This window comes from Pteropus vampyrus, unplaced genomic scaffold (genome assembly GCF_000151845.1).
Source record: "Pteropus vampyrus isolate Shadow unplaced genomic scaffold, Pvam_2.0 Scaffold222, whole genome shotgun sequence".
Taxonomy (NCBI): Eukaryota; Metazoa; Chordata; class Mammalia; order Chiroptera; family Pteropodidae; genus Pteropus; species Pteropus vampyrus.
In genome coordinates this window covers 1,910,098-1,928,998 of record NW_011889003.1, presented here as the reverse complement: position 1 = coordinate 1,928,998, position 18,901 = coordinate 1,910,098, and the positions used below count along the sequence as shown (strand labels likewise).

Sequence of the window (18,901 nt, the reverse complement as noted above, 5' to 3'; positions counted from 1 at the left end):
TGATTTCAATAAAAATTAGTAACGGTTTGTTATCATTGAATATGAGTTACCTGGTTTATCTAAGATTATTTAGAATTATTTGTAGTGTGGTATAATATAGATTTATTCAACAAAAAAATATATATTTAGCACCTATGATACTCTAGGCATATCTAGGCACTGGGGATATAACAACGAACAAAATAGACAAAATCCATGCTCTCATATTCTAGCGAGAGAAACAGATTATAAACAAGATAAGTGAGTAAAATATTTTGTGACTTAGATATTTGTAAGTGTTAAGAAGACAAATATGAAGTAGGTAAGAAAGTAATAAAATGTCCAGAGTGTGATGAAAGTTTGAACAGAGTAGTCATGGAAACTCTCACTAAGAAGGCAAATTTTGAGTAAAGAACTTAAGGAAGTAAGGGAGTTAGCCATATGTTTATTTGGGGAGAGGGCATTACAGGCAGAAAAACAGCACTTGCATATGCCCTGAGTGGGGAGCATATCTGAAATGTTCTAAAAAGCGTGGAGGTCTCTATGGCTAAAGCAAAGTGAACAAAGGGGAAAGAGGTAAAAGATGAGGTTAAAGAGGCAATAATGGAATGGGAAGTGTGGGGAGCACAGATCATGTAGGGCCTTGTACGTCATCTATCAAAAGATTCACTGGTCACCATTTAATTTTAATCTCATAGTAGAATACATAAACACTTAAGTATACATTTGCATTTTTTTATTTACATTTTTCTACTGCTACACTATAAGTCAAGTAGACAGTTGCTATCTATGTACATTTAATGTCATACCTTATCTATGTACATTTAATGTGATACCTTATCTACCCCTTTGGCTATAAATAGTGCAAGACTAACATTTTATAATATTAAGCTAAGCAAAATATAACAAGATAAAATCACTGTAAAAATGAAAAATATGCTATATTGCAACACCAAATATAAGTAACTTTGGACATACTACTATTTTTTATTACTTATACTGCTAGAATTGACTGTATTAAGTACAATATAAGGTTTTCCCTTTCCCAGACTTGAAATAAATGCTACTAATAATAAGACGCTATTCTCATCCAATATCAAACAGCTACTGCAAAGAAACAAACTTCTTGCTTTGGGAGTATTAAAGCTACACTTTGTAGTGTAGCTGACACCCTAATTTTCTAATTAGTAAATAATCTGATAAAGATCCAATTTAGGATTCCCAAATGGCAACCAATCTGGATAAGGATGATCAAAAACATATGATAAATCCCTTGCTATTTTAGAAGGAACCCTGAATCTCTTCTAGATTAATTTTGGCCAAATGGTCATTCATTTAAGTTGGCAGGGAATGCTGTATTTAAGAAATATCTACTAATGCCATTATAAAATCCATTCCTATCTGGATACTAATTAAATTTGTAAATTAAGACATGAGCACTGGTACTCTCCTTGCCCTAGAAGCATTCATGAGAATAGAAAGGCAGCAGAATAAAGTCTGTACACATTCTGCCACCCTAAATAGTATTCGGAAGCAAGCATCCATTATGAAGACTACCAAAATTACTTTACTATATTTGGTTCCTTTTAACCTGTTTTTTCCCCTCTTCTTCCTCTCTGCCTTCCTTCCTCTCTTCCTTTCTTTCTTATTTGTAAGGTTATCTGTATTTGAGATGATGTAGGCAAATATATATTGAATCTCAAAGGAACAAAATATTTTTCCTTCAGTCTCACTGAATAACTTAAGGACGTGACTTTTTAATAAGCAGTGTGATAGGCTTTAGTCTATAATACCAACAGTGAATGACTCATTAACAACATAAATATTAAATTAGAAACAAAACTATTTGAGACTTTAGACATTATCAGCCACATCTCCTAAAGCACTAGGTTGTGTTAAAGTCCTTATGGGACACTTCACTTACGGAAGAGGAAACTGAGGTACAGAGAAATTTAAAGCCTTGCCAGAGGTCATAAACTCAGGAGCAGAACTGAGTTTATGACCCAAGCATTGACCGCCAATGGAATTCTCTAGATACTACGAAACTTTAAAAGTCCTAACAATTTAATCAGTTCTCTGGCTTAGAGAAAAGTAGTCTAAGTATTTTCATACTGATTTTTACACATGCACTAAAACATGTACAATTGTATTAGCACATTATGCAATAACATATTGCAATCCAATCTGATTTAGTTCCCCTTTGTATTGTTTCTTATACAAGCTATTTGATCAGGAATACCAATTTCCTAAAAACTACTAAACAATATGGAATGAATAATTGGTTCAGAGTGATAATAAAGTCTAATTTGACTTTAAAGTTTTCAGATTATATGCTGAAGATACAAAATTATAGCAAGACATCACTAAGAAATAGCAATGATGACTAACACTTATACTGTGATGTGACAAGTATTGCTCGAAGCAATCTAAATGTACCAAATTATTTTTAAAAGTAAACTTACAGCATATCTACACAGAAAGTAATATTATATAGAATAAACTTGGGACTAGTTTAAGGCAGAGTTTGCTGCTATCATCCTTCCAAGGTACCTTGTGCTCTACTACACTTTTTAGCATTCTTTTCCCCACATCTCATTTTCTCCACTCACATGCTCTAACTTGCTTATCATGAAAATGTGTATGTGATAATAGCTCATGTCAGTCCCCTCAGGAATATTTATATTTGTGTTCTGGAAAGCTTCAAGTTTTATATATTAAAATAATTAAAATAGAGAATAGCAAAATATAAAGCACTACAAAAAGTAGTGGGGGAAAAAAAAGTCCTGGGAGAAATACTTTGGGCTGAAAACCTACCCAGACTCCCTCAAAATTAACCTGTTCCTTTATAAAGCTGACCCTGAATATGTATCACAATCTTAAGATGCTTTATGTAAATAAAATGCTATCAAATAATTTTACCAGCTATGTTTTATTTGTTATTATTATTATTATTATTATTATTATTATTACAATGTCATTGTTTTTCCTTGGGAGCTCACCCAAAGCAGGGAATATCTTATTCATCATTTCATCCTCAATTTCAACTTAGTACAACACATAGAAAATACCAAGTAATGGTTGAACTGAACTAAATCATTAGCTAATATCTAAAATAATATCAATGGTAGAAACCCATGCAACGGGAATGCCATTTATCTGAAGAGGTATGGTATAGGAATGTGTAAGACTGGAGTCAAGACAAGATCTGCTACGATGTGGATTAGAGGAAGTTATTTATTCTCTAGAATTCTGCTCTTTATCAGTAAAGGAAAGCAGTTTTATTAAAAGATTTATAAGGCTACTTCCAAACCTAAAAGTCATGATTCTAAATCTAGGAGCTAAGCCACAGAACATTGATTGACATCTTGGTAAACTATAGGTAGATGGCTTGGGGCTAGATGGATCTACATAGTTAATTGGCAGATCTGAATTTAGAAGACAAAGAATAAACACAAAGTTTCCTTCATGTATTCTGTTCCCCTGACCTCTCCCCTCAACTCTAGATTTTTATTTCTTTTCTTCCTTTTACAGCCAAACTCTTTCAAACGTGTCTATACTCACTGTCTCGCTTCTTTCCTCTTCTTTTAAATGTACTGTAATCAGCCTTTTATCTCCTCTGACACCACCAAAACTGCTCTTAACACAGGTTAACACAATGACTTTCTTCTACTTATTAAATTTAGCGATCACTTCACACTCCTGATAATTCTCTCCTGTTTCAAGTACTTTCTTTACTTGTATACAAAGTCACTATACTCCATGGTTTCCCTCGAACCTTTCCCTTTGCATTTTAAATCAGAAGAGAGGACGGTGGTAAGTCCACCATTTAACCCAATGCCGAGGCATTTCTAACACATGGTTATAGCTGGAATCCACAGACACTTTTTCTTTTCTTTTCTTTTTTTCTACTCTGAATGTAGAAGTAGGAACATAGTAATGTCCCTTTAACCTCTGGAATCTTATGAACTTCACTGTGAGATTCAAAATAAACAATAAATCTGTATCTCCCAAAATAAAACAGTAAGAGGATATACTCAATATCTTAAGTATAGGTAGATCTTAATTATAGATAGATCAAGAGATTAAACTAAATAAAAACAAGAGTTAGCCTATGTAAAATATACAGAGATCTCATCTTTCAAATTTTGATTCATTATTTTCTTTTTAGGCCCACATATATCACATGCAGAATTGGTCTACATAACAACAGTGATGTTTTGCAGTAGAAAGGATTTTTATATAAATGATAAAAAATAAATTAATAATGAGTGCTAGTAACTGAAGTCCTAAAAATCATTGTCAGTAGAACCTTTACATGTAGAATCAAAGGAAATACAAGAAAGCAGAATAGCCTAGAGGTGAAAGATTTAACAGTATTCAGGGCCAACAGAGGTCAGAAAACCAAACAAACATGCTGAGAGTACTTCATTAGTTAAAATCATTAACCATTTTAGTGACTTCGTTTGAAGCAAATACTGTCTTGATACATTTAAATGCACTTAAATACAAAATGGCATTAAATGTTCTTAAAACTTGTTGCATCCTAATAACAGTTAAAAAGATATATTTACTCTTTCGGATCACTGACATATAGTTAAGTTCCTATGAACAAATCCTTTCATAGCTACTACGCAAAAATCATGGAGGTCAAGAAATAGATAAAAATGTAATGTAAATAGATAAAAATGTAATGTATATGTAAATATATGTTAAGCACTCCTTTAAATTTTTGTTTTATAGAGAATAATCATATTTTATAATAATTAATTAAATTTTATTTTGTCATATTATTTTTGTCTTTTTATAACATCCTAGCTTATTTTAAGAATTTTATACACTGAGGGGCGTCAACAAATAATTAACACTCCGCAATAAGATAATTATAAAATTATTTTAGTGCTAATTAGATCTTACATGTAACATTGTAGACATTATTTATAAAAGATGAAAACAGGGAAGAAAATATATTTAAGACTAAAGGACATTTCGACTACATTACTGAAGCATAAAACTATTAATTTCTTAATTTGGCTCAATAACAAGGGCAAAATATTATGATATAGAGAAATTTTAGAATGTTGATTTTTCTTGATGTACCATTTTAAAATGGTGACATTCTAAATCAATATGTGTAGCTATATTTCATTATCAATTATTATAAAACATACCATCCTACTGTTTTTGAAAGAACTTAGTTGTGGTGACTTACAGAATTAAAATGCCCAATAGTTATAGGAAAACTAAATTTAGCATTAAAATTAATGATCTATTTTTTACTCACCTGCACAATATATTAATTCATGTATATAAAACTGAAAAAAATCTATAACTGTTATAAATGTTCATTTAATATAGAACTCATACAGTTCATTTCATCTCCTACTTTAAAATATTTTAAAAAGTTTAACTTTATAATTTCTGGATTGAAAAATAACTGTTGTGTTTTCCTAAATGCATGACTATTACTCTTTTCTTCAGAATCTTACTCCTTAATATGAACAAGAAAGCAAAACTTCTGATTTTAATGCCATAATCCATTTCAATAGAATAAGATTTTACCAGAATCCAATAATAAGTATTTTAAAGGCAAATTTTATATTCAGAAATATATTTTAGAAAGAGCAGACACATTAAATATTAGATAACTGAAACTGGGACTAGTACCTGTATTCATGCTTATTTAATTTAAGAAAGCATATTCATGCGCATCACAAATGTCAATGCTGAATGTCTGATATATAGAAAGGCACTATTAACTTCTATTGGACTTGCCTTTTTTCCCATTATTAGGTGGGGTTGGTGTTTCTCCCTCATTGTCTTTATAATATTAAAAACACACAATAGTGATTAATTATTAATGTCATTAAGAACCCAAATAAAAACTCAGCACACCACAAAAAATGACATCACACACTAGAGAAACAAATTCATGCACTAAATATGACATCCCACATTAATGAAAACAAGAATAAAGTAAATCTTTCCTATCTTCTAAGAAAAGTAATAAAAATAAAATGAGGAATACCAAGTCAAAAAGTCAGGATGATTACAGTTTATGTTTTATGCTAATTTAAGAACTGATGTAATTCCCTAACTTAATTTTGAGAATAAAACATAAGCAACAAACTGGTTAAGCAATGGTTTTTTTTTTTACGCCTATAGCACCCCGTCTTCCTAGGTGGTCTCCCATTCAAGTACTAACCAGGCCCGACCCTGCTTAGCTTCCGAGATCAGACAGGATCAGGCATGTTCAGGGTGACATAGCCATATGTGCAAATGGGCTTCTTTATCTTAATGAAGTTTGAAAAAAAAAAGTGATCTTAACTACTGCTGAAATCATCAAACTAACAATATCCTAAAAGATGACTTTACTTTGGAAGCTTATTCGTGAACTGTGTGAAAGCCTTTCACTATTCATATGGACTAGTCCGAGATATACAGGAATGGTCAATAGGAAAACATTAATTGTACAGCTAAATTAAAATAAAATTCATTCTTACAGTATTCCACAAAAACGTTATTCCTATAGCATTTTCAGGAAAATGGAAGATGTGTGACATTCTAATAGTATACTAGAAATTCAAAATAGAGAGTTATACATTTATATAAATATGTATTTTACTTGCCTTTGTTTTCATTATCAGATGTACTCTCATAATTTTTCTCATCTGTACAACATTTAAAATAGTTACTGATAATTAGAAACTGTAGCTTAAGAGGTCTCCGTCTTAAACTACAAACACCACTGAAAGAATGCATCTGTGAAAGTATGTCGCATGCACAACTTACATAATGCCACTGCTTTAACAATGGTAAAGGAGAAAATAAAAGGCACATAAAGTGTAGTCATGAATAAAAAATGATGAGTTAACCATAACATTAGATCTAAAGTTATCCTGCATAGTTCAAAGAAATTTTAAAAAATGTTAAAGCTGACAGCTTAGATTAGGATTCAACTCTAAGTTTCAAGTAAAAATAGTGAAAATTGGACAAAGAATTATATAACTATATTTATTGCTTATATAATATTTTAAGGTTTAAAATTCACAAATATTCTGACCAAAAAAGTGGCAAAAATTGTGATATCTAAATATAACAGGGACTTAAAAAAACACCAAAATGAAGTTGTCTCCATAACCATTTAGAAGGAGGACTCTTTGGGGAGAAATAATGATGGTCAATAAATATTAAAGCAATACTGACTTGAGATGAAGAAATAAGGAACTATAGTTCATCGTTCTTCTTTTAGGAGAAAAAAATTTATGGGTAAAATGATGGTAGTCTCAAAGGTTTAAGAATCAAAATTTTGGCATTTATATTCTGCTCTATATTTACTTGTAATTCGCTTCTACAAAATCGAAATTCTTGAGAGAAAAGGCTAGGACTTCAGTGTAGTTTTATTCACTGTAATACATGGTTAAAAAAACCAGTGTTTTAGCAGGTATTCAATAAACATTTTTGAATAAATAAGTGAACTGAATGTAAACCTGGGGTAAAAAGATCAGTGTAAATTGTGGTCAGAGGCATTATCTACAATTTAGTTTGATTTAAACATTGGGAAAAATGTTCAAATGGGTAAATTAAATATTCAGATATTACCTAGACACCTTACATAATACCTCTCCATGAAAAATTAGGTAATTTATTTTAAAGTTAGTACTAAAAAACAATCTGTTCTTTTTTGTACATTTATCAATTTAAAGCCTGAGGTCTCACATAAAATTGAAAAGCCATACTTCCAAAACAGTCAATTATTTATTTTAGACAAACAGACAGACCTGCCTTGACCTCGTCACCCTGCTTTTCTCCCCCCTGCTCTTCCACATGCCCAGTTTCTTCATTAACTTCTGTATTTGCACAAGTAAAAATAAAAATAAATAAATAAATAAGGCCAGATATGTATATTTGTTAAATTTTTGTGAAATGAAACAAAAATATTCAAATTATTTATGATATATAAGTGACTGTAAAAAGACAGATTATTTTGAACAAGTTTCTGACATGTTATGGAATCAAATAAGTATACTGGTACTAAATGATCATACTGTCTCCTTCTACAATGACTCTGATTTGTAAAAGATCTTCGGCCTCTAAGTACTTACGATATGCGATAACTGTATGAAGTAGGCAAAATACTTTGTCTATAAATTTGGTATATTCTTATACAAATATTACATATCTTTTCTTCTAGAGAAACAAAAACAATATTATAAACCCTCATTTATTTTTACAAAATGCCAATGCATCAAAGTTAGAAAAAAATTTTTCTTTAAATGCCTTATAGTTGTTTAGTATATTGTACTTTCATTATATTGCCCCTATTTTCTCTGGTTCTCAGACAAAGAGAAGATGACTAATGTTGTACCACTGTAAAGACCAACATGTATAAGGTTTTAAACTAATTTAATTAACAGACAAAAATATAACATAACCCAAATCAAAAGAATTAAATTAGTTAGGAGTTGCTCAGTTTTTAGCTGTTGAACAGGATCAGAAAATAAACATGTCATTACTTTTATTTCAAAATAATACCATTAAGTTACAACCTCTGACAACTCTTTAGAGATAATCCAAACATAATTTGATTTAGCCCATCGATTAACAGTCTATTTTTGGATTATGTTCCTTTAACTTCGCTAGAAGTTGAAGACTTCTAAAAGATATTACATATCTACTTTAAAGCTAAAGAAAACTACACAATCATGTATCTACTGAAGTCTTCACTATCAACATTTATAAAAACACTATTAACATCATTTGTACTTATAAGCAAAACAAAACAAAAACCAAAAAAATCTTTTTATTTCATACTGGAAAAGATAAGGGAGATTTTGGCTCTCCTCTCTTTTATTTATAAAAATGGAAAAGTCACAAAGAGAACATTAAAGGAAAACTGTGATTTTAATTAATTCTATCAGGCAAAAAACAGTATATAGAATATTTGTTGACAAGCCCATTAAAAATTTCCTCAACCCTGTCTTTTCAGTATCGGCTCTATGTTGGTTTTCTGGTATATTTAGTATTACGAAGAATGGACTACTCAAATCTCAATAGATATTGCTGTAAAAAGTATTAAAATTAAATTTTAAATTTTGTGACATAAACTTTCCTAATGGAAAGTACTTTTAAAATTACATACTCCATTATTATGCAAATAATTAAGAATAATATAGAAATGCTGCTGAAATCTTTTTATCAGGTAGCATAACAGACCATTAGACACAACAGCACTGGGTTTTTAAAATCATGGTACACAGTAAATAGAAAGGACCACAGAATAGAAGTTGGTAAATCATTCAGCTATAACTAATAAGAACAAAACTTGTTCTATGTTATACAAAGCAATAAAAGTACTGCTGTCCAATTGTAATGCGGTTGAAAATGTGTTACAAACGGTTATAGAATATGAATTTTAACATAAATATGTATAGAATGACAAGATTATTTTAATGGTACTTTATACACTATTTGAAGTTGCTTTTCAGTTTTTAAATAAATATTTCATGCATTCATTCAACAAATATTTATTGAGGGTTTATAATGTGCCAGGAATTATTCTACATGCTGGAGATTATTCAGTAAATAGAAAAATTAACAATTCTTTAAAGTTGCGAAGTCAATTTCAGAATTCTATAATTAGTAGAGGAACGTTTATTGTCTTAGTAAATGTATGCCACTCCATATATCACAACTCAATATTTTTTCTTGAGTCATAAAGTACTATGACAATAAATCTGTACATATTTAACTCTGATATACTGTAAGCAGGCTTGCTACAACATGAAAAATGATGTAGGAAATACAGACCATAATCACTATCTAACTCGACAACTTTCTTTTCTAGAAAGCCAAATTTGATAATTAAAAGGTCATAAATATAAAATAAAATATATGATGATAACTATAACTATACTAGGTGTACATCCTCAAAGACATAAACACAGACTGCAATTGATATCTTAGCTTGAAGTCTTGCACAAAACAGACTAGTTTAAAAGGCAAATTAAACTTTTTAAAAAGAGAAAATTTTATCTTGTCATTTAAAGAAGTTAAACTCTTTGCATTCTTACTTGACTGAATCAAAGAAATTTAACTCCTTGGTATAATTTCCAAGTAAAACAAAAGTAGAATACAAACAGTCGTAAAACAAAATAACTTTAGTGTATATAAAAACCTATACAATAGAGGACATCAATTGCAGTTGGGTTTATTTTTGCTTACAGAACCCCCAAAAAGGCTGTCAGCACAAAACAAACCCTCCTTTATGTACAGACCTTCATAAGGTTCTATCTCCTTGACTCCATTGTCTAGGAAAAATAAAATAAAAACAAAACAAAAAAAAAGGAACCAAAGCACAGGGGTTAAAAACAACAGAAATTTCCAAAGGCACAGAATGCATCATCTTTTAAAGAAAAGTTAAATGGCGATTTAAGAAATTTTTTTTTTGACACAGCACATCCAGTTACTATATATAGGGACCATTTAAAAAATGATGTTAAAAATTATTATATTCTATCATCCCATGCTTTTAGAGGTCCTTTATCTAAGAATTTATTTATAGATGTTTGGAGATTATGTTCATCTGTGTATAAGCAAATAATGCTTCTTATGCAAAAATTTGAAAATATTAAAAATATCAGTACAACATGCATCTTTCTTTGTATATTCATGATTACCTTTTTCTGGTACTCCAGTTTTGAGAAGGATCACCATTGTTGTGCATCAGCTAACCAGTCCTTTGCAGTGTGTGAAAATTGATTTGGCTAGTTACTAATAAACTTTATGTAACTATCGACAATTACATAAACTTAGTTGTAGCGAAGAAATATCATCCAACTGCTTATTTAAGAGCATTAAGTTTACTTTTCAAAATGCATTAATTCAAATTTTAAAAATGTGCAAGAGCAATAATGGTAGGTTATTTTATCTTCATATATTACAAATTTTAAGTGCAAAATACATAATATTTAACAATTAGCAAATGCAGCTAAGGCATTCAATTAATGAAAGAAGAAAACTAACACAAAGGAGTAAAAATCTTGATTCACCTTAGCTTCCTTGCGTATTTCCTATATGACATGGTTAGAAATAAAACTTACTTCTCTCCAATGTTCCCTTTGGCGGAAGCTGTGGAAGTTGTCGGCCCCTTCGTCCTGCCACTGGTGTACTTGATGGGCTTGTTTGGACAGACCCAGTACGAGGATGAGACCTACAAGATACACCATTAATATTCATTTTCGATAGAATGAGTTAAATACTTTTAGTACATTGGGTTCATAGGATAGCTGTATAAATGCAATTTTAAAAGAGGTTTAGCTGCTGATTAAAAGGTTAAGAAAGTAGGACACAATATGGATATTTAAATAATTATCTAAATAGCCAAAGATGTTTATTCTTTTGTGTAATATGCATACATACACAGATACATGCACAGAAAATCCTACAGTACAATCCATGGAATTATTAATGTAAATTAATATCCTACACATATGAAAGCAAGAGGATAATTCTGCAGCTCGAAAAATAAAAGATAATGTTTTATTTTCTTTCTACCAGACTTCAAGCTCTTAATTCTCACCTCTCTCCCTTGATCTAAAGAGAGTTTTACTCAGGCTTCTATTAGATATCCCTTTATTGGAAAATATCTGATGAAACTACAAATAAAATCCTAAAAAATTCAAAATTAAGCTAAGGAAGATATTGGTCAATACAAGATATTAGCATTGATAGAAAGAAACTAAAAGTCTAGTTTTATTTATTGTTGTTATGATGATTATTCCAAAAGTGATGTCTAATGAACACAAACAATTTCTCATTCTGTAGGAGAAGAACATGATCGTTATGAGGTGCATTATGTGGGGATTTACCCAGGACTCCTGATAAATGAGAAATCACAAAACAAATGCAGTCAGGACAGTTAATAAACAAATTACAATGGTAGCCACACACTATTATATCCACTGGATATAAATAGTGTGCATACACTGAAAAGGTTAGTATCAACTGTGATTAGTGATCAGCCAAGAATGATAAAAGAGACCATTTAGCTGCTGGGAAAATAAAATGGTGTGCTGGTGGGGCAAAGGGGAGTTAGTCTGATTGATTTATCTTTCACCTCGATAAGGCAGGTGAAGGAGGGGCAGATCTTCCAGTCATTAATGAAGGCATCGACCTCATGAGGTTTGTATCAGGACGTTCAGTGGATCTGGAGCGGGTGGTGGTCCGCTCTAGGAGAGGCCGCTGTTCTGCTGATCTGGATCTGTGATATGGCTGTCTATCTGCTGCTTCACAATCCCTGCAACGTTAGTCAAAAAGCAGCTCAGTTGATCTTCAGTGCCCTTCTGCTATTTGGTTATGATGCATCAAACTGGTTTTGAAAAGGTAACTGTTTAAAATTACTGAGTATGTAAAGAATTTCTCTTCCCCAACATATTCTGAGCAAATTTTCACTAAACTTGAAAAATTTCTAAGGAACCAAAATTTACCTTTAATAGCAATTCCCAGTGAAGATAACAGGAGTTGCTCAGTTATAACCAATGACAAACAGAAATGCCTGCTTTCCAAAGTGAATTCCCATTTGAACATGTAAAATATGTGTAGTATTTTATTTTAAAAGAATTCAATGACTTTTCCTACCATTTTAAAAAGGGTAAAGAAAACCATATGACCACTATGCTCAAACCCCTAAGGCTGTTTATTATAGTAACTAGGATATAAAAGGTTTCAACGCCATCATAATATACTAATATACCTGAATCAAATAGAAGAATCAAAATGTTATAAGAAAATGGTGCTACTTTACAGTCTGTAGCCATATATAAAGATGGTCCACAAGAAAAATCACTACAGAAAACTGGTTAATCAGCCAATCCATACCATCTATCTCAATGCACTTTAGTGATGCCAACCAATACAATTCCGAATGGGTATTAACTGATTGAAATAATAATGGTTCAATATCTCTCTTTGATCACAAATAAACCAATATTAATCCTAATCCTTGTTGAAAGAAGAACACTTAAATTTAAGTAATCTATCATTATTGATATTTTTTTATCCTTGGAGTCTAGCACAATGCTTTTAACACCCAACACGTGGTCAATAAATGTCTTCTAACACCAACCCCATCATATGTGAGACAAACCTAAAAATACTAGCTTTGACTCTATCTAGAACTCCAAGTAATACATACTCCAAAGTTTACGTCAAATCAAACTATTACCTCCCCATGAAGTTGTAATCACAGAAATGGAAATGCTTATATAGTACATACAGTAAAGCAAGCATTAGTCTTCCTCAAGACTAATGTATCAAGGACTTCCACCTTGTAAGGAAGACTTGTAAATTCTCTCAATCTTATTTTTGATAATAAAAAATGCAGCAATTAAAGAAAAATAAGAAGAGAAAGGACACAATTTACCATATGTAATTAATTATATGGCATACAATTTTGGACCAGTAGACATTAGATTAAATGACTTTAGGAAGTGAATACTAAGTTTATTCTACAACATATCTTGTGATTATCTTACACTTTTAAATTCATAGGGTAGCATATAAGTCAAATAATTTTTAAATATTTTTAAGTTCATGTACCATAATATGACTGATTTTTAAGATAATTTCAGTATGTTTATATAAGTGTATTCAGAATATGTCAAAAGCTAAACTTAAATGTAAATACATATACAATATTCAATTAATTGTCAGAGGGAAAAGAAGCCAACCTGATAGTTTAAAACATCATAATTGTATTTTTGTTCCTGAAAAACTATTTTAGAGAAAACACTTCTCTTTAGAAATAAAAATGCTCAATAATTTGTTAAAGATTCTTAATGTACCTATCTTTGTATATCTGCATCACAATAAATAACCAGAATTAAAGGGATGTACATATTTTAGATTTCTCAAAACCTACTTTTGAGAGAGTATCAATATTTACATTATTTTCAGAATTCTTATTATCCTAAGTTAATAATAAACTTATCTCATTATCTAATATGTAGGAACAAAACTCTGTGCAATATCTATGATTACCCAAACAGAAAAGTAGGCTAATATATTTCATTTACTTATGCAAATTTAGATTTATTGTGATTCCATCAAGCAATTTTTCCAAGTGTAAAAGGAAATGTTAGAATATGCACTTTCACTTCTTTGACACTATATTATTAATAACTGAAATACATAATTGTGAGTGAAATCCAGAGAATTATTTAAATGTGTTGCTATATTTTATGCCCTGATAAGGATGCCATTATTTATAAAGCAAACAGGTCACTCCTTAGAAAATATCCTTTTAAAATTATAACTCTTTAGTGACCAAGTTGTTTGACGACTATAGTCTCTTTTAAATTTTATTTATATTTTCTCTCCTTATCATAAATATAAATTATATGATTTCTATAGTGTGAAATGAAATACCTGTTGATAAGTAAAACATAAAAAGAACAGAAGAAGGTAGAAATTTCGTGAAATGCTCCATGACGTTTAAGGGAAATCGAAAATTACCATATTTAAAATTTTGATAACACAATAGAAGGTCAAGATAGCTCCTGCTCCTACAGTTGGTTAAGAATAGGTCTTACTGGATAAGAATTAAGATAATTGCTGAGAAAACGAAAAGCAACAAAGCCTAAGTCTCATATATAATGCCCAGTCTCACAGCAGGTATTTAAGGGACTGAGATACAAAACTTGACAACTTCCACCTAAATTCTCAGTGAATTCTAATTTTAAGATGAAGACTTATAATTAGTTTTGAATAGTAGCAACTGTGATATGAGAAATAACTGATAATCATTTGCAAGGCATAAAACATTTAAGTTCCCATCTAGGGTTCTTAACTTGGGGTCTGTATTTCAATATAAGTAGTTTCCTGAGTAACCCTACTTATTTCTTTTACTTTGTGCATTTCAAAACATTATCAGAAAGGATGGTCATAGGTTGTACAAGACTGACAAAGCGTTAGCCATTTAAGTGGTTAGGAACCACTCACCTATAAAAAAAATAAATTTACTTTTTTTTAGGTAAATAATTTGTCTTTTAAAAAGTGGTTTAATATATGTCATAGTTCTGTTTTCGATAAGTAGTTTATACTTTCTAATACACGTTTAAAATATTTCTTTTTTTATATGTCATTTACATGGATGGATACAGATTATTGCTACGCCCTATTTAGTGGCCGCTAATTCCAACAGCAAGCATTTGGAGCTGTGCAGTTGAGCAGACTCTGCACAAACAGCTAATTCATGCTGACTGACACTATTGTAACACCCAGCTTTAAAAACACGAGAGCATGTGCAGATTTTTAGATGAAGATTTCTAAGGGGAAAATATTTTTATAATCATCTAGTGAAGTCCATTTTGAGTCATATTTCCTCTCAGTATAGTTGCTCTTAAAATTTTTTAAAATTTTCCAAGTATGTGGCCCAGCTTCCTGCTTATTTCATCATTTTTTGCTACTTATTTAACTTATTCTCAAAGTAGAAGGAAGTTATGCAGTATAACAGGGAAGAAGAGACCAACGTGCATTCTTTTCTAAAACCATTTATATACAGCCATCACAATGATACAACTCCAGATCAACATAAGCTCAATGTAGAATATCTCCCTAGATATGACATAATACTACAAATACTAAAAAAAAGGAAACCCCAGCACAATGCAGTTTCAATGTAATATTTGGATATGTCGATAAAAATTGTCCTAGAATATAACTCAGACCTTGCTAAATCAGTCTTTTTTTCATGTTTATATCGTAAAAATGTCATAAGTAAATGTAATAGGTTTTCTTGAAAAATACACCTGTAAAAAGTAAAGCTGTTTAGGAATTAGCTATTATTTTTTCTTTTCATAAAAAATTATTTCTCTCTAAAGCTGACATCTTAAATTAAAAAAAAATTGGACATATATCTGAAGGACAGTAAGTATAATCTAAAGTTTGGGGCAAAAAATGCCTTCCTATATCCATACTGTGTAATATACAGTAAGGTGATTAACAGCAGAAACATTACACTTTTGATAAAATATCTTGATATAAAGAGAATGTCTGAGCATTAGCTACATAATAGAAGAAATAAATATAAAATAAAATAAAAATTTAAATGAGATATTTTAGGGTAATTAATATAACACATTTGTATAACTTAATAATTTAATTATATTATAGACTATAATTTTCATAATGTAAATAGTACAAATTTAACTTTTTTAAAACTCTAGTTTATATTAGTTTAGCACTGCTTCCAAAGTTAAGAGAATTGCAAGACACAAAATACTCAGCAAACAAATCATGGTAAATAAATTTTGTGTACAAATGAAAACATTTTATTATTTGGGTGGAAGATAGATCAATTTATCCTTGAGAATGACAGCATTTTTCTACAGAACATTTCTGTTCAGTTAAACATAAATTCTGTATGATTATTAAAAGTAAATGAGCTTATTAAAAAATAACAGCAATATCTCGAGTCAGTCGTTAGTAACAATCTAAAATGTGAAAATGGTAATAAAACATATACTCATGAGAAAAAACAGACAGTTGTAGAAAAATATATTACTATTACCCATAAGCCTACTTTATCATCAAAAAGAGAAGTGTTCTCATATCTAGAGAGGTATTTTTTTAAAAATAGTCATTATTGAAAACAGCAAGAAGAAATGATTAAGTATCTCAATTTCCTCAAGAAAATTAAGGACAAATACAATACTGAACAATACAGATGTAGTATTAACTATGCACACGCAGAAACATATAAGATGTAAATGTCTTGAGAATAGTATTTTATCAAATATTTATAATTTTTATTTTTATTTAATTTTACTTCAAAAAATAACATAAACAAAATCACAACAAATAAGCAGGATTATTTACCCAGCAACAATTAACATGCAGTAAGCTAATACATCTTTAAAATATATTTTCAAAATCCTGAGCCATAATATAATTACCACCTTTTATCTATAAGATTTCTATTTTACTAAATAAAAATATTCCCATTTTTAGTGGATGTTAAAGTTTAATAATGTTTTGTCATTGTAAGAAATTCAATTTATTCCATCAAGGTATTGGCCCTATGTTTTCCTTTCCCAGGTCTTCAAAGATTCCCTAAAATAACAAACATTTTAAAGATGTATCTCTTAAGGACCTAATTATGCATTGATATTGTATTATATGAGTAAACGTGATGAGGCAGGTTGTCATCCTAGAATGTCTGAGTGCTATGTTCAACAGTTTTACTGATCAACTTTGAACAATTTACTTAGCTTTCCTTTTGGTTTATTAGTTTTACATGGATAGTGGAATGGGGGTAATGCAAATTCCTCACATACACTGCTGCCTGCTGCCCTTAACTGTCATTTCATCATCAGTCCAAATCACATAGTCAGAGGTAGCAGTCTGAAGATTAACCTCTGCAAACCGCGCGCGCGCGCGCACACACACACACACACACACACACACAAATAAGAGGTGTGTACATTTTCAAGCATAAATACTATCTGCCCCAGTCACTACTGATTACATGATGCCTAAGAGTCAATTTAAAAAAATACCGAAAAGCAAGAAAAAACAGGGCACACTGCCAAGAGGCAAAAGCAATCACAGAATAGGACTCAGAGTGACACAGATGTTTATAACTATCAGATAGAGAATTTAAAATAAGTATGATTGATATGTTAAAGACTATAGTACAAAAGATGGACAACATGCATGAAAAGTGAAGAAATTTCAGCAGATAGGTGGTCATCATAAGAAAGACTTAAATAGGAGGCCTGTGGTGGAGAAGACACAATGTGCTGAGGGGTCCTGGGCTGGAGTGGACAGTGGGCAGGATGCAGATGACTTTGAAGCAGCACTTGGAGGACACAATGAAGAATCTGTCCATTGTTGGAGTCTTATGTCCTGTGCACAGATTCATAAGGACTTGATCTGGGCTGCTGTGGGATCCTGTCAGAGGAGCATGCTGGGGTGATATCTGTTCTAGCCCAGAAAGCAGCTAAGCTAACCTCTGACTCCACTGATATTCCTGTGGTGTGTCTAGAATCAGATAACGGAAATATTATTATCCAGAAACATGATGACATCACGGTAGCAGTGTGCAAAATGGCCTCTTGATTTCTCGTATCAGTTCTCCAGCAGTTTGACATAGGGGCTTGATCTTACCTATGGTAATTATCTTAAAGAGTTATTAAAGTTCTAGTAGGTAGGCCATTTCTTTAATGTGCATCGAGCACTTTCCTATTAATTCTAGAGTAAGCTTCTTTTTGATACTTTGTGGATTGACTTATCAAAATATTAGTAGGAAAGATCATGTTTTGAAGCAGCATGTCTAAGTCACTTTGTATAAAAATTTTTATGTTCAATAAATCTGACTGGAAGGGGAGAAAGTCAAATGGACATGCTAGAAATAACAGAAAACAGGATATGGCAAAATGTTAGTTAGAAAATTAGCTTGGAGTCATTGTATAGAGATCTTAAATGCCTGGTTAAGAGGTTTAGACATTTTATTTAATTAAATGAAAATTAAATCCATTTATTTTTCAATTAGAGTGACTAAAAATTTCTGAACAAAGGTAATTTTTAAGTAATAAATAAGGAAGATTAATTCAGTAGTAGTATATAGGATTAATTAGAGAAGGAAAAGTCTGACTTGTAGTAAAGAGAAGTAGAAGCAGAGAAAAAGGTATGGATGACAAATATTATAAATCTCAATGTATAAAATATATAATATACAGCATTAGAATATAGACAACATACAAAATTATAGAAAGAAAATGTTAGGGTTAAAAGGAATCTCAGAAGTCATATAAACCAATCTCTTTCATTTAGAAATAAGCAAACTATAGTTCACATAAACTTGGACAAAGTCATACAATTAGATATTTTCTGAGCTGGAACTTGAATTGAGCTTTCTTGATTC

At 30.7% G+C, this 18,901-nt stretch overlaps 1 protein-coding gene and 1 pseudogene across 1 annotated transcript in view; both read right to left on the bottom strand.

The window, feature by feature from the left end:
• RIMS2 (regulating synaptic membrane exocytosis 2) overlaps window positions 1-18,901 on the bottom strand; it is a 579,688-nt gene that overhangs the window by 180,517 nt on the left and 380,270 nt on the right. Inside the window, exons 20-22 of the mRNA XM_011373284.2 lie at window positions 12,095-12,274; window positions 11,079-11,188; window positions 10,254-10,286 (exon numbers count right to left, since the gene is read on the bottom strand). Coding sequence (XP_011371586.2) covers window positions 10,254-10,286; window positions 11,079-11,188; window positions 12,095-12,274 — 323 coding nt within the window. The remainder of the gene's footprint in view (window positions 1-10,253; window positions 10,287-11,078; window positions 11,189-12,094; window positions 12,275-18,901) is intronic.
• On the bottom strand, window positions 6,133-6,251 carry LOC111747437 (annotated as a pseudogene).